The sequence below is a fragment of the Bombus pascuorum genome, chromosome 5 (genome assembly GCF_905332965.1).
Source record: "Bombus pascuorum chromosome 5, iyBomPasc1.1, whole genome shotgun sequence".
In the NCBI taxonomy this organism is placed as follows: Eukaryota; Metazoa; Arthropoda; class Insecta; order Hymenoptera; family Apidae; genus Bombus; species Bombus pascuorum.
Genome location: NC_083492.1, coordinates 1,137,567 through 1,155,073, shown reverse-complemented (window position 1 = coordinate 1,155,073; position 17,507 = coordinate 1,137,567). Strand labels below are relative to the sequence as shown.

Here is a 17,507-nt window from a genome sequence, read left to right as displayed (position 1 = left end):
CGATGGTTCATTGTATAATTGAATGATTACGAATATATTTTTAATAAAAAAATATTGAACGAAATAAAAATAATGGTAAAGTCTATGAACGGTTATTATATGTAATTAATTTAGTTTTTTTTTAATGCGCATTAAGTACATATTTTACAAGTGTATAACCTTGCGATAAACCCACTTTGTTTAACAATAAATTAATCAACATGTTGATAACTTAACTTATACGAAACATATCAGCTGGTAGATTCTTCTGAAGTTTTGGGGAACTTTAAGTTAAGTAATTAAGTTAACAACACTAAATATAAATCGTATTTCACCTTTGACAAGTTTGACAGTATATCGTTTAAAAAAAAATACATCGAAGTACATATTAAAATAATACGAAAATAGGATGAAATATAGTACCATAAATATCGATTTAATATCATACAAAATTATTCTAATCTAAAACGTATAAAATCCTGATAACTCGATTATTTATCTTTTACAGTAAAAAAGAACGATAAATCCACAACTGTGCAACTAATTAACTAAAACAATTTGTCTACTACCTTTCCATTCTTTTTACAAAAGTTTAGTTAATAACGCTCTCAGTTAAGAGACGTAACTAAAAATTACCTATTATAATCATTTATAAATAAGCAATTAACTAGACTATATGTCGAATCTGGATTACTACTTTGTCGGAAGAACCCACAGCCAGCGTCTTTGCTTAAATATCGATTTTCGATCGAACGATCGTTTTTCCATCATTTTGGAGGCGTACCGAAGCGCATGAATTATTTTTTATAACCATACGAGTTGATTGCTGAAAAAAGACCAAAGAAGAATCGATAAATAAATAATATCATGCGTAATATACATCCTGCGCTCTCTCGTACAACGATTTATTAATTAATAATATTAATAAATTGACTAGTTATAAATTGCGGTTATAGAATTCTCGTTCCCAATTTTGTAATTCGTCACCTACCGTCAAATTCTTTATCGCACATTAGTAACAATTCCAACCACTGTGATCCCGTTACACGTGGAAGTTGTAGCGTTCCACCGTAACAGGCGGGCAAACATTTTGGCGAGATGTATTGATGGAACGATTTGCGATCTGTGCCGTGGAAAATCAGCTGAAATCACCAAATTATGCATTAAAATCCTATTTTTTCTATTATCTAATACAATGCACTTTATGGATCTCATCGGTTAACATTGCCTTTGAATTTTACGAAAATTCTTTTCAATTATGCTAGGACATCGATCGACCAGATCCTGATTATCTACAGTCTCGGTTATCTAGAATTTTTAATTATCTATTTACTAACTACAAATGCCTGTACGTATCTTGCAATTCTTTCCTCTTCCTACGAGATCTTTTTTTTTGATTATTCGTCACTTTCTCAAGTCAACGATCGTTATTGATACTACATGCTAATTGAAATTCCTAGTTGAATAACAAGCCGGTTAGCAGGTTAACAAATAATCTTATCAGCCATTGAACTCCAACTTTCTCTCGGGAAAGTTGTAGAAATTTTCAAAGAGAGGTCAACTCACCCTACTCTTCAGCTTCTCCCTTAAGAACGGCTTGAACAACGCGAACACCATGTTGAACACGTACGGTTGGTTAATAATATGAATATTCTTAATTCGGAGAGGTACTGCGTCCTGCAGCCAATCGACTATCCTTTTCGCGATCGCAGGAGTGAATTGCCAAGCCTGCTGAAGAGTGAGTCCATCCATATCGAAAACAACTACGGCACCAGCGATTTGCGTATTTGGCTCCAACATAGCAGCCTCCACATACAGAACGCAACCTTTGAACACCTCGTCCAAAGAGCACTTGTTGTGCTTCCATTTTTTCCCAAGCTCGATGATTAGTATCCTTCGTCCATGTTGATCTCGGTTCGGCAGCACGGTCAAAATATTGTGCTCGAATATGTTCCTCTCTCGGCTGGGTTTCAGATTATCGTACATGTCTGCGTGCTTTATTTTGAAACTGTAGTAATTCTTCACGAGTTTCAGTGCTGATTCTGGATAGTATTTGCACGGCCTGAGGAACCGAATCAGCCAGGCATCGTTCTCCAGAGGACACTTCAAGTCGGTTTCAGCTGCGATAGATCAAGAGTGATAAAGACGAATCTATCGTGTTTTTGTCTGTGATCTTTAGATATTAATTATTCGATCGAGCATCGTATTGTAGTCAAATTTTGGAGTTCTTGAACAGAAAGAAATAATATCATTGATCGGTATTTACGAATGAAACTTTACCTTTCAGTAATTCCCTAAGTTGAACGATCGATTCATTTTGAATTTCTGGCGTCTCGCGAAGTTCCTTTTTCGCTACTTCCTGCAATTCCGGGCCAGGCGGTGATATTTCGAACTCGAGCGTGTAGTCGCCGAGTTTCAGAGACGGAATATTATCCCATTTGGTCAACATGTTATCTGCAATGCATTACATAAGTAAATAAATAAGTTTCTATTAATATTGACTTAAATCATCGAAATCCGTGTGACATAACGATAATTAAACATTTACAGTGGCTCGATAGTTTCTATATATTTTTCCAAATATCTGCGATCGAAGGGGTTGCTGCAAGGAGGTGGCAGTTGCAGAAATTTGAGTAAACCAACAAGAAGGAAAATCAATCGAAATCAAATCGTATTATTATTGTCTATAAATATTAGGACATCTATATCTACTAGAACATTTTATTTAGTACTTTCGTTACAGACGCATTCGATGCGAACGATATAACAGATTTACGATGATATAATTCGAAAATAAAGGCAGCGAAGTAGCAGAGATTTCTACTAAAAATCAGTGACCTAATATTTTACGTCCGACAGTGTACATACATTTTCGGTTTTGTTTCAAACTTATGATTTATTTATCAAAATGTTTTATATAACGCACATAATACATTTATTAAATGCTTTTTCACGAGCCACTGTACGTAACTTTTCATTAAAATCATTAAAATCACAAACAAGCGAATTTCAACACTGACTTTCCATCTTTCTGATTTATTAGTTTCCTTTTTCTTTTCGTTTGTTTATCGTGTCTTCGCAGAAATTATAATTTATTCCGTTTTATGGTGTTCTCACAGAAATTATAATTCATCTTTGAACAATTCAATTTCTTTTCAACAAAACTCTCGACAATTCATCCGCATCGTCGCGATTGACTACACATCGGATTCGTTAATTTTTAATTATTCAGATAAGCCGAGCGTGCAGGAAGCGACGATTTTGTCACGACAGTGACTCACTCGCCAGTCAGAGGCGGTTTGATACCGACGAACTCTGCTAACTCCGCGGAATTTAATTAACGAAGCGTACGTTCTCCTTTAAACGTTCATTATCATTTCACTTCCCCCTACTCGGCGTCTACTGAAAAACCAACGAGAGAAATTATATCGTAAATTCTATCTAGATTTTGTTCGCTCGCCGTAGATTATTTCATTTCCAATCATTTTTAAACATTTCTATTATTCTTGTTAAACCACCTGTTTGCTTTTCTTGTTTTTCAACGTACTTCGGACTTTGTGGAATCGTCTCAAAAACTCGAACGTGATTTTGTCACGAATTGTAATTATCGTAATGATGGGGACGTACGACAGACGGAAGTTAAAGCTGCTTACAGCGCATGTAACAGATTCTAACAAATATTATAGAGATCGATAGATACGTATAAAAAACACTTGATTTTGTGGAGAATAATTTAATAGCATGATAAACGGATTGCGAATATTCGCGTTAATTCATAGTTTGACGAATAGAATTAAACGTTTTAATAAAATTCGACTGGAAATATATCCTAAGTGATATAACGAGTACGTTACTTTGGATATGTGTAGCTATCGATCAGAATAGGCGCGAAGAAGTGAACTGAAATGCTTACGAAACGTTAGAACAAAGCGTTACGATATAATCTAATAATTCTGAACGTTAAATATGTAAAATTATTAACACGTTAGACCGAGAAATATCGCAGAATGTTTGATCGTTTCCCAATCGTTTCGTGAAATAAAACTAAAAAAATGTAATCAATGTTTAATTGACATATTCGTTGCGTAAGAATGAGACCACGTCAAACGCTGAATTTGCATTGGGAAACGTTATTCGACATTTTTTTTCCAAGCGTTTCATATTCTCGAAACAGACAAGATTGCTCGTACAGGCACGTGCAACGATTGCCGAAGGATGTATCCTCTTCCTTATATATTCTCCTTCTTTTTCTTCCTTCCATTTTCAACAATTACGCCTTGCCGGTCGCAGCTAGAGCGTGGAATCGCGTTGTACGCTCAACGATGCGGAAATCTGCGTATAAAGGTATACGAGAAAATGTTTTCCTATGATTCTACGAGTGGAGATTTAGTAGGTTAAGTGTATTCTCCTCTTTCTTTTTCGATAAACAAGGCAGATACCGTAACATTTTGCTTACGAATCAATTCTGGTTCCAAGTTTAAATAAATATTTAACAATTTCATCCACGTTGATACGTACAGAACGATTGTTTCTCCAACAATTCTATGGAGAATCATAAAGTAAGTACGAAGATTATCTCGTGATCGTTCCTCTGCGAGGATACTTTAATACGGGTATATTTGAAAAAAGTATACTTTTTATTAGAATTTGAAGAAAAGAAATTTGAAGGTAGAAACAAGATTTTGTTACTATCATATTACTATTACTGTCAAATGATTCAAAATAAAATCCTCGGAGCTTATTTATTCGCGTTTAACTTTTAACATTGTTCGATTTCCTCTTTGTATTCCTCGGATGAATGAGGAACATTCGCAATGTCGAACGAAGATTTTGTTACTATCATTACTATTGCTGTCAAATGATTCAAAATAAAATCCTCGGAGCTTATTTATTCGCGTTTAACTTTTAACATTGTTCGATTTCCTCTTTGTATTCATCGGATGAAGGAGGAACATTCGCAGTGTCGAACGAAGATTTTGTTACTATCATTACTATTACTGTCAAATGATTCAAAATAAAATCCTCGGAGCTTATTTATTCGCGTTTAAATTTTAACATTGTTCGATTTCCTCTTTGTATTCCTCGGATGAAGGAGAAACATTCGCAGTGTCGAACGAAGATTTTGTTACTATCATTACTATTACTGTCAAATGATTCAAAATAAAATCCTCGGAGCTTATTTATTCGCGTTTAAATTTTAACATTGTTCGATTTCCTCTTTGTATTCATCGGATGAAGGAGGAACATTCGCAGTGTCGAACGAAGATTTTGTTACTATCATTACTATTACTGTCAAATGATTCAAAATAAAATCCTCGGAGCTTATTTATTCGCGTTTAACTTTTAACATTGTTCGATTTCCTCTTTGTATTCCTCGGATGAATGAGGAACATTCGCAATGTCGAACGAAGATTTTGTTACTATCATTACTATTGCTGTCAAATGATTCAAAATAAAATCCTCGGAGCTTATTTATTCGCGTTTAACTTTTAACATTGTTCGATTTCCTCTTTGTATTCATCGGATGAAGGAGGAACATTCGCAGTGTCGAACGAAGATTTTGTTACTATCATTACTATTACTGTCAAATGATTCAAAATAAAATCCTCGGAGCTTATTTATTCGCGTTTAAATTTTAACATTGTTCGATTTCCTCTTTGTATTCCTCGGATGAAGGAGAAACATTCGCAGTGTCGAACGAAGATTTTGTTACTATCATTACTATTGCTGTCAAATGATTCAAAATAAAATCCTCGGAGCTTATTTATTCGCGTTTAAATTTTAACATTGTTCGATTTCCTCTTTGTATTCATCGGACGAAGGAGGAACATTCGCATTATCGTATTCATTCCCTGCGAACTTTAATCTGGAATAAACATAAATCGTATACGAAAATCGAAATTATGCGGATTGATCGAGGCCAAATGAAAAGACAAATGTTTTCTTTTATTATCTATATAGATGCTGTTGTAACGAAGAAACGAATAAAAATGCATGGATGCAGTAATTTAGAAATATTGCGCAATGCTGACACGTAATGCAACACAACGCAATCTTCTCCTATTGCTCGTGGCGTAGTTCATAGATCAGGTCACGAATTGTGTGCACACTTTCACCAAGAATGGCAAGAGTTACGTATTTCCACCGGAAAACCATTTTTAGATACGCATTATAAAATTCACTGCGTAATTACTTCCATGCGAAAGCTTTTGCTATTTAAATGATTGAAAGCTTTTTTCGTACAGTTAGTATAGCGATAATATAGCATAGTTATATACTTCTTTGCATAATCGGCATATCCTATAATATAGCAGTAATAGTAGTTTAGCTTAATGATAATTATATGCAAGTAATATCATAATAACTTTTGTTGCTACGAAAAAGGTAAACGCATGAATATTCAAGTAATTTATATAATTAGTGTCGTAACCTTTCACGTTATAAATTTTCCTTTAGTACGTGATTATTTCAAGCGTATATAAATGGTGTTCGCGTAATTAGTAGATCGACCAGAATTAACTGGAATTAACCAGAGCTTTCCTCGTAAATGGTAGATACGGAACTGGCTCATAACTATCGAATACGTTCTTCGTACCAGGAATGAAAAATTCGCTACTCCAGTTCCATCCAATTCTTCCTCTCAACGTTAATTTTTTTAATCGATCGATTAACCTACGCTATCAGAAATGTGTAAAAAATTCTCTTTGTCCTTCGACTGCAATAACAAAATTAGGATCGAACTTTGTTAAAAGACTGCAACGTCACCAAGAATCTCTGCTAATCATTAGACGAAAATTCACGAGAAACAAGTCACAATTTGAAACTCCTGTCTCTCTTTTTCTCGACGACGAACTCCGCTTCTTTTTCCACCAGCCGTACATTAACGACGAATGTTCCCAATTCGACTAAAACGAACACTTTGTTGCGCACACCCTTCACGCCAGTTACTCTCCTTTGTTTCTCCATTTAGGCGCGAGAACAACGGAGGGCAAAGAATATCACATCCTGCGAACGACTGCGAATACACGAGACAAATATTTCCTTTGTTTCGCGTCTTTTGTACACCGTCGAACGCGTAAAATGGACGAGCAAAAAACGTCCAGGGATTTTACGTAACGCAACGGAGAAGGTAGCTGCTGTACGTGTCGATCGCAGACAGAAAACGAGATAAAGGAATCAGAAAGGTATTTTGGGTCGATCGGTCGTTTGACATCGATGAAAGGGTCCGCGTAACGAGAAATGGAAGAGAAATACCGATAAAAATAACGAGTAGTAATCTGGTAATCATAGATGAGGTATTTATAGACATTTTGGAACAATTAAAACAAATTGAATATTATTCGCGAATTAAGTCGTTAGAGTTATCAAAATTTTTAATACGGTTACCTCGTTTGAAATCTTAGACTATAAAAATATTATTATTATTGTCGATTCGTATTTAAAGGATTATATATTTTTATTGACTCGTTACTTTTTTATATTCTTTAAAATAAAAGAAACGGTAACGTTACGAAGGAATACACAACGTGAGATCAATATGAAAAACGTGACAGCCGTTCGATGTTTTTGTCCGTATCGAGGCAAACGATGTCGGATGAGAATTATAATAAAATAGTAAGTGGTTGTAAGAAGAGACGAATTGTAAATAAAAAGGAAACCGTGGTTTTACACAAGTGTGTGACGTAGGTACTAAATTCGGAGATGTTTTAAGGCGAAATTGACAGCCATTCGTAACACACGAAGACAGAGATCGATCCTATTCCCCTGAAACAACCCGTAAACATGGTATCCTTCATCGTACCGAGCAGTTTAATTGAATCGAAATAGCTAGTGGTTGAATTTATGTACATAAATATATCAATCGTTATTCCGTTAGCGAAATGGAACAATTTTCGACGAGCTCGAAATCTATTTTGATTACGTTAAGTATACATCGAATTTACAATTCTACGTCTTGAAATGATAAAGCGGGCAATATTAGACTTTGAGATTCGTAAAGGCCAATCTGTTTGATTATTCGACCGAGTTCGTGAAATATGAATTAATTGGATCGGGTATTTCTCGTGTCACCCAGAGACGGCCTGAAAGGGCGATCGATGGCGAAAGTGCGGAGAAAAAGGATCAAGGACGCGATCGCAGAGGTAATTAGCGGTTGGCAGGCGAGCAGTGAAACAAGAAAGAAAAGTGGCGCGCGAATTCCGCCAATTGCGTAAACTTTCTGCTTACGATACTGTGCAAAAGTTTCTGGCTATTCCTGATACCACGCGTGACGACTAGTCGCGTACAAAGTGCTCTTAGTCGACGTACACGTTTCTTCTTCAAAGGGACCTGCTATTTAAATATTTATCTTGCTCGTGCTTTCCGAAGAAATCCCAAGAAGAAGGTATTTTTCCTATTGAATCTGAACGAACATTCACGTCATGTGAACACCTTTTTTCCTCATTTTTTAAGCTGTCGGAGTAGCTTGTGTAATGAAAAGTTATTATGGATTCAAAAATCACCAAGATCTTAAGAGAGATAAAATAAACGTTTAAAATTCTCAAACGTCACAATTGTCGTTGTGAAGTCAAAAAGAAGTTCAAAAGTCGACTCGGACGAGTTAATGGATTATGAAATCAAAGGTTGACAGAGGTCCGTTTCTTTCACCGTGTCCGACCTCGAGGTACAGTCAGTCACGAAAAAGGAGACGCTTGTTATTCGAGGTGAACCTGTTTCACGATCAGGGTCATCGGTGTCATATTTTGTTTGCTCGTTTGGAAAAGACGCAAGGCGCCTGCAATCTGGCTGGGGACCGTGATTGGCTCGGGAATACGAGCGATTTTGGAACCGAGGGTTTCGAATTCATGGCTTCTGGAATTGGAAATATCAAACGTATCTAGATTTCACCTTGACTTATAATTAATACAGACGATATATCACGACGAGAAGTTACAAATCGTGGAACGTTTATTTCTCTCTAAAAGAAGTTTGTGAATTAGCACATTCGATTTCACTATTCCCTTCTCCTGCCAACCACCCTCTGTCAATATTTATCAGCGTGATTTATGAGAGGGCTGAAGGCAAGGGTTACTGGCGCACTTGCATTCGGGGTTGTAAAATTTTATCCAGCAATTCCACTTAGGCGCATCGACCCGCCATCGCAATTGGCAGTCGACCAAGAACTGCTGAAACGCAAGAGTGCAACGAAGTAAGCCACCTTCGCGACCAACACAAAGATTCGCGTACTATTTAAACATCGAAATAGGAGCTGAACCGATGCCAACATTCGGTTTCACATTTTACGCACGTTCGGTCGTTGATCGACTTTGCATAAACCGACGTTGCAACAGGCTGCGTCTTCGCTGAATCGTTTCTCACTGACAACGAGAGTCTGTACGAAAATATTTTCTTCGCGGGAAAAGAGAAAACGCGTGTACTTGTTTCGGTTGTAGTGGAAGTAAAAATCTAGAGATAATCGTCGAATTTTCATTCAACTTGAAACTTTAGTTAAAGGTTAGTGAGATAACTCTCCTATGCGATCGACCGGAGACGATTCTCCATAGCAGAGAACTCTTGCTTCTTCTTTCTCGTGATAGTTACCCTAGAGCAATCCGAGAAAAGTTTCCCATCGTTGAGGATGCGTAATACCATTCTCGGTGTTTGAAGGAGATCGTTAACGATCGTCGGAACGTCAGTCTTACGCCTTGCTTCTGCAAACGATTGGCAGTCGACCAGACGACGATGATCACCTCCTGCGACGCTATTTTTCTTCCCGTTCTTTCAGGAAAATTCCAAATATTTAGTTGACTCGGATATTCGAATATTATTTCATTTAGTTTCGTGTTAACGTAGAAATAGAATAATTGGGTCGTAACTATTTTAAGAACTGAAATTTAGTGTTCTTAACTCTTAAAAGTTGTGTTTTATATGAAAATTCAGTAAAGAATCGAGGATCATTCGGTAAAGTATTTGTTGTTAATTTGTGCGAGGTAAAGAAACTTATTCCGTGCTAATAATTTTGTTTATCGTCGTAAATAAAGTCTGTAGTTTCTATTATTCCTACAAGGCAAGAAAGACCAGACGACGATGATCACCTCCTGCGACGCTATTTCTCTTCCTGTTCTTTCAGGAAAATCCCAAATATTTAGTTGACTCGGATATTCGAATATTATTTCATTTAGTTTCGTGTTAGCGTAGAAATAGAATAATTGGATCGTAACTATTTTAAGAACTGAAATTTAGTGTTCTTAACTCTTAAAAGTTGTGTTTTATATGAAAATTCAGTAAAGAATCGAGGATCATTCGGTAAAGTATTTGTTGTTAATTTGTGCGAGGTAAAGAAACTTATTCCGTGCTAATAATTTTGTTTATCGTCGTAAATAAAGTCTGCAGTTTCTATTATTCCTACAAGGCAAGAAAGTAGTTCTTGATGGCCTGTCTTTTGTCTACGTTGATTACAGCACGAATGATAACCGAGAAAGGTGAGCTTAATTTCAGAAAGGAGGCAGGAGGATGAAAATAGAAGGAAAATGAAGACAGATCTCACAATGGGCGTTAAGAAAACGAAAACAGAGGAAAGATGGAGATGAAAACTTGAAGAGAAACAGGAACAAAAGAAGAGGAAGAAAAGCTTCCTTCTGCAAGCTCTAACGCGTGGAACGAAAACATGCTCGTTACGTTAACTTTGATTGGGTCTTTAGATAAGAAAAGAACCTGATTTTCAAGACGACGAAGAAAGAAGCAACTTGAAATGTCAGAGGAATTACAGACTCTTATTAGTGTGAAAAGAGATGGGAACCTGGTTCGTTGCCATCGAAGAAAGAGGTTTTTAGATAATTAGAGAACGGATATTATAAAATAGGTTTGCGAGAAAAATATTGGTAGAAGCTCGATCGAAGTAAGGTAAGATTATACAAAAATAACAGGATATTAAAAATTGACGTAAGAAATTTTGCTTTACTATCGATTATAATTAAAATGATTATATTTATTTTTTATAGTTTATTTTGGTTTTTTACAATTTGTCCTGAAGGACATTTGGTAAAGTATTATATCTTGATTATTAGGAAAAAAAAATAAAAATATAGCATGTGGGTGGCTGCCCCCAGCGTGGTGAATTAAAACGATTATGTCGACAAAAATATATCGATGATTGTTCAATGAATTATTATCAGCCCACCTTCAATGAGTAATATTTATCTTCCACAGAAAACAATTTTGCGATTTTATATGTATAACGTGATTCATAATTGACTTTCCTTTCGGGGAGAGAATTGTATTATTTACAATCCGTTCGAAGTTACTTGGACGAACATAGAATGCGGACAAGCAATAAAGAAATTGTTGAATTTGAAAAATATCCTATACTCTTTTAGATTTATCGTAAAATAGAGAAAAATATTTTTATAGAAGAAACTTTCCCATTCTCGTTCGAATATTTTCTTACTATTTTGTTATTGATTTATCTCACAAGCCATCTCACAAATATTTTAGACATTTCAGAATATTTTCAAACGCCGAATACAGGTACGCATCATTAGATAAAAGATATTATTGGAATCCTAACTTAAGATACGTCACAGTATTCGTTCACGACGAACTCTTCAAAAAGTTTCGTAACTGTTCATTAAAATCTTAACTAACAAGACGTAAATAAGTAAAATCTTTCATTATCAAACTATTAAAACTACGTTACTCTCTAATGACAAAGCGGTTTAAAGAGTCATCAAGCAATAGCGTTATTTGTATATGAAGTTAGGACGAATATACGTACACCGTCATTCGTAAATATAACGAGTTACACATAGAAATCTTTGATGAATTTATTATATGCGTTGTACAAAGTATTACGACTTTTCGCTAACATCGTAATGAGACACGATTATCATAATCATATTCACAAGATTTCAAACAAAACCGAAAATGTATATAGAAACTGCAGGACGTTCTTTACAAAATTTCTGCACAATGTTTACGTCTTGCTTACATCTTCGCTATAGCGTACCAACTTCTTATTGTATATTAACATTTGAAACCGAATTTGAACGTGTAATACACTATGAAATTCCTCTGTAATAATAATAAACGATACACAGAGTCTTTCCTTTCGTAATTTGGTAATTAAATTATATTCTGTTAAAAATGAACAAATCTCCGCATACTTCCAGGCGTTAGAGCGCGTTCAATAAATTGCACAGGTACTGCACTCTACATCGCATTTAAATTAAAAACAATTCTTCGGCTAATTCGTAAAGCAACAGGATAAGTGGCGATCTTTAGTTCGAAACTTTTTTTTTTTTTTTTTTTTTTTTTATTTTATTTTGGTTATTTTACAATTTGTCCTTGCGGACATTTGGTAAAGTGTTATATCTTGTTGGTGAAGAAAAAAAAATATAAATAAAAAATAATATAGCATGTGGGCGGCTACCCCCAGCGGGGTGCCAGCTTCGTTTTTTTTCTAAGTTATATCTTTTATGAGGTCTATTGGGTGTTTCCTTTTTAGTCTTCTTGCGATGTAGTTCGAAACTTGACAACAACGTAATAGTACGATCACGGGAAACTGGTTAGGAAAATGTTGTATGATTCTGATGTAACTGTGCACGCGTAACAAACGTGCCATGGTCGCAGAGAAACCACTGGCGCATTTGCAAGACGAACACGTGCGATGAACACAAAGAGAATTGTCTAGCATCGGGACGGTCTATCGAGGCATACCTTGATCGGCATTTAGTTTTTCGAAAAAGATCCAGCTGCAAGGAGTTTTCGTGCGGGATAAGTGTTTTAAATTTTCTTGTAAAATTTATCACAGAATCTCAACAAGATTATCATCTACAGAGGAAAGTGAATGCTGGTTAAGTGTTGTGAAACGTGTGCAATACTTTCATCACTGACAGAAGTAATATGGACGCTAGTGTGTATGTAAATCGTTGCGTGTTTTCTATCGGCACGAATACATTATCGTTTTACTTGTCTGCCTTCGTTTTTTTATTATATCTTCGATTGACGTAGTGCGAATAAAGGTCGACGATGAGAACAATTTTGTTACACGTCAGAATGACCAATCTTAATTCCAAATGAATACATTTTAATTTTCAATTAACGCTTCAAAGAAAATCTTACGAAATCAATTTGACTATTTTATGGTTAACTTATGGTCACTTTACGATCTCAGCATAACGTAATTCGTCGATCTTATCATCTCTTGCGACGTTATGAACGTCATGTTGGTTTAATGTGATTTTACGACTTTGTTTCGATCGATGTGTGATAAATATCATGTTTGATCGTATTAATTCATATTATTTCTGTGTTATCTTCGCTGTTTAAGAGGCGGAAGGAAACAAATAGAACGAGTTTTTTGTTTGCTAATATAATTTACGTTCTTGAGATCAACTATATTCTTTTTAATGAAAAAATAAATATTGAAACAGCGAAACGAAGAGACATTGGAGGATTTGAAAAAACCGATTCTCCTCGTTGTTTGTTTTCCACTTATTTAATATTTACGCAATTGTATCGTTGTACGAATAATTACAGGCTTGCCAAATATTATACGAATAATTACAAAGAATAAATACAAAGTAACGATTTTAACAAGGGAAACGAGTGTTCGAGCGGCCCACGATAACGCAACCTTTTTCTAAATGGCTTGTCTGTGATCAATGTCATGTTTACTGTTAAATTACATACTCGAGAGAGTCACGATAAGAGGGACGCAAATGTCGAGTTAATGTTAATGTTAGCGTAAAAAATTGGGTACCCTGGTAATCGGATTGTCGAGTTGACGTACACAAATTCGTTCCTTTCTTTTCCAAAGAAAGGAACTCGGAAGAAGCTATTGAAAATCTCAACACCAAAAAGGACCAAGTAAAAATATAATTAATTCGTTAATTGTCGGATCAGTTCCCGAAATAAATTCGTAAAGCTAACGAGAGAATTTCTAACAAAACACGAAATTACGACGTATCAATTTTTAAAATGTAAAAATTATAAAATTCAACTTATAATTTTAATATATTATCGCTAATAATAAGACTGCGCATTTTTATGGATATATCGACACATAGGTTTCGATGTCGGATAAATGTTTCGCATAAATGCACGAGAATCCACGGTAATGACGTATTATAACGTCTGATGCGATTATAAACGATCGATTAAAAAGACGTTCGCACACCTTAAAGCTACCAAACTTCCATACGATTCTACAAAAACAATAGCAACAGCGCTTCTACATGAAAACAAAGAGTACTTACGTTCGATCGTAACAAGTGTTACTTGACTCGGATCCTCGGTATCCCCTTCGGTTTTCTTTGTCAACGAGACTTTAGAGAGTTTGACCGATACTCTGAATAAATTCCTTGGAAATCGACCACTCGATAAAATAACTAACACGGAACTGAAGCAAATACTAATGAATCAGCCAGTGTATCGACCAAGACACATCGACGGGACGGAAAATTCTGTCGACGGAACGAGTGAATATCCTCGAGGTGGGGGCGCAACGGTCGAGCGAACGAAGGCGAGAACGTTCGCCGAAGAACCGCGACGTGCGTTCGATCGACAAAACGGACGAAAATGCGGTGGGACCGGACCCAGAGACCCGTTCTTATAGGCTCAACAGCTTTGCCTTCAGGGTCGAAAAAGTAAGATTAAACGATTTTTCAGGAGCGTCTACGGTGACGTACCGATTCGTTCATAGAATCGACGATCCTCGTTGAGTAGGTTGGATCGGAAGCGCGTTTCTTTTTGTATCGGTACAACTCGATTGTCGTTGTTGACAAAACAAGTAAAACGAAATAAGAAACGCGACATTGAAATTTGTACCGGGAGGAAAATAGTTACGTTTCACGCCGTCTGGAATTAAGCTGACCGATTCGTTGGAGGGGAAATGGATTTTATTAACTGATCGAGTGGGAATCTTGGTCGAGCTATTTCGAGAGATTCGCACGGTGAATAGAGAGCCGTGTGACAGGTGGTTGGAGGGAAATTGAACTTCGACCTGGAAATCGACGAATAAATTGGAACGTAATGTCGTCTCCTTGCTACATACGTGATATACGTTTCTTCGGTTATCGTTACGAGATACGGATCATTAACGAATACAGGATGCTAACATTTGAAGAAAATCTTAACAATCCACGCGAATCATACGTGTAACGATTGATATGGCAGAAAAATTGTCTTTGTATGAAAATTGACGAATATAATTACGTTTTATTCTTTGGTGTTATTTTATTTACCGTGGTTGTCGTAATATTTATGAAAGGAGGTATACGTCTTTGGATCTAATATTATAAAAAGGATATACAGTTGCAATCACAGGCGGCGTCGCATTAATTTCGTCACATAATATTCCAACATCCTTTAAAGCTGAGTAACTTTTTTAAAATTAGACCGAACCAATTTTTTGAGAAGCTATTTAGAAGGATGAATTTTGCGCGTCATTTATGACGCGTAAAGAAAACGTCGAGAAAATTGCAGGTGGTTGGAATGGAAGAATCGCGAAGAAAATTGTAAAGAAAATGTCGCAGTTTACAACCTTTTTATCTGAACTTAATTAACATTTTTACGAGCTATAAACGGTTAGAAATAATGAAAATCGCAGTTATTTACGACTTTCAGGTAACCGTAATAAATTTGAAGATCCTTGCGAGGAATTTTCCAATGGCTGTCGCTTGTTTCTGCATCAGGAGATTTCGATAGAATGTTCAGCATGTATAAATCTACAAAACGTGTCGTTTCGATTTTCGTTACAGATCCAGCTGCAAAGGTTGTAAAACGCGGCTATCTTTATTATTTTCCTCGCGATTCCGATCGATCGAAACTTTTTCCGAAATCCTCTTTACGCGCCATCCTTTCAACTAATCCTTCCAACTTCTCAACAAATTTCAAGTCGTTTGGTCCAATTTTTAAAGAGTCGTTCCATTTTAAGGCGTTTCGAATGCAAATGCGAGCGACTGCGTACTATTCTCTTTTATCTATCGCGTGACAAAAGCCAGAAGAACGATAAGAACGGACTTATCATATTTTTCCCGTGTGATTTTCATATACACGTTCCTTCGATGTAATTTTTATACTTTACTCGCAATAGATTAGTTTCTCTCACCTTATCGATGATCTTGAAATCATTTTTTTGCACAACGATGTAAATATTCGCGCGCCAGCAGGTAATTATAAACTTTTTAGACGTTTAAACGTGAACACCGTAGGAATGCCAAATTAGTTGGAACTGTTTGTCACGCGCCAAATCTAAAGGTCCTTGAACTTTCAATTAATATGCGCCGCGTTTTCCATCGATGGAGCGCAGAACCGTGATCGTTCGCAATACGCGATCGGTTTATAGTTTTGAATCTTTCGCGCGTCGGTTTATTATCGTCGTTTGACGCCTTGGCGCTAAAATACAGTCAGTCCGATTGCGGCAACTCTACGATTAGATAAAACGTTTCGAAATGGTGTTCGGTTGTGAAAAGTTGAAACGTGTCTCTTTCTTCCCGTTTTTTGTTTTCTTAATTAAAGTCACGGTTGTTGCTAGTGATGTGATTAGGAACCAGTTTTTGAACGTGTACAAGTCTCTAGATGTGGAGATGACACTCTGAATTTCAAGGCTGCTACAGGTGTCGTGAAAATGTCATGGCCGATTATTAGATAACAAAGATAAAAAATAAGAAAAATATAGACAATTCTATAAATTCGAACGAAATACGAGAATAAAAATATCGAAAGAGTGTGCAACAGCGGATAAAGGATAAGAGCAAATAGAAAGAATTCGATGAATATATGTTACGAAGAAATATTCACTTTAAAATAAAATATTCAAAAAAAGATACTTCTTAATCGAAAATGCAAAACCAGAATCCAAAGTAAGAGAAAACAAATTTCCATGAATTTAAATTAATACGGTGATAAATGTGACGAAAGAGACGATATTACCTATATCAATTTTGTAAACTATAAATATTTAAGAAGTTACTGCCGAGACATACCAATAAATAGTATTGCTGTTTATATAGATATCAATTATTCAATCGAATTAATTGCTTCGATTAATTATTCAAACGCTTCGTTACGTTCGTGATTAACATTCGTCGTACTCTTCATTCATCGAAGATTCATCGTCGAAATTGAAAAATTTGATATTCCATTCTTTCCCTATCGCTTCAAAGGCACAAGCAAAACTCCAAGTTACAAAAATCTCGCAAATCTACAAGTTGCCCAAACTAGACGAACACGTTCCCAGCATCTGCGCACGTTCCACGAATCGTGATTCGCCCTTCGTCATCGCCACGACCCCATATACTCGACCCCCCGGTGATCGGAAACGGAACGGATAACTCACTCACCGTATAGCCGTGATTCCATCATTGACTCGACTGAAGGATCGACCGGCGGTCGTACGATTCGACGAGCAGAGACGATGCCGTTGTCGTGTCAGGCAAATACGATATATCACGCATTAGTAGGTGATGTATAAACGAGGTTCTCTCCTCTATATAAACGCGTTGGGGAACTCGGTGACTCGAGCTCTGACCTTCCTTCCTCGTTACGAT

General features: G+C 36.1%; 1 protein-coding gene across 3 annotated transcripts in view; it reads right to left on the bottom strand.

Moving 5' to 3' along the window:
- Positions 1-109: 109 nt before the first annotated feature.
- LOC132906672 (alpha-tocopherol transfer protein-like) overlaps positions 110-17,507 on the bottom strand; it is a 38,332-nt gene continuing 20,934 nt past the window's right edge. The window contains exons 1-5 of one of the 3 annotated variants that reach the window (XM_060959051.1): positions 17,301-17,457; positions 2,260-2,433; positions 1,546-2,099; positions 971-1,121; positions 110-805 (exon numbers count right to left, since the gene is read on the bottom strand). In XM_060959051.1, coding sequence (XP_060815034.1) covers positions 777-805; positions 971-1,121; positions 1,546-2,099; positions 2,260-2,433; positions 17,301-17,322 — 930 coding nt within the window. In that variant the 5' untranslated portion in view covers positions 17,323-17,457 and the 3' untranslated portion in view covers positions 110-776. Of the gene's footprint in view, positions 806-970; positions 1,122-1,545; positions 2,100-2,259; positions 2,434-14,213; positions 14,549-17,300; positions 17,458-17,507 lie in introns of those variants that run through there. The other 2 variants (XM_060959052.1, XM_060959053.1) reach the window with 2 other exon arrangements.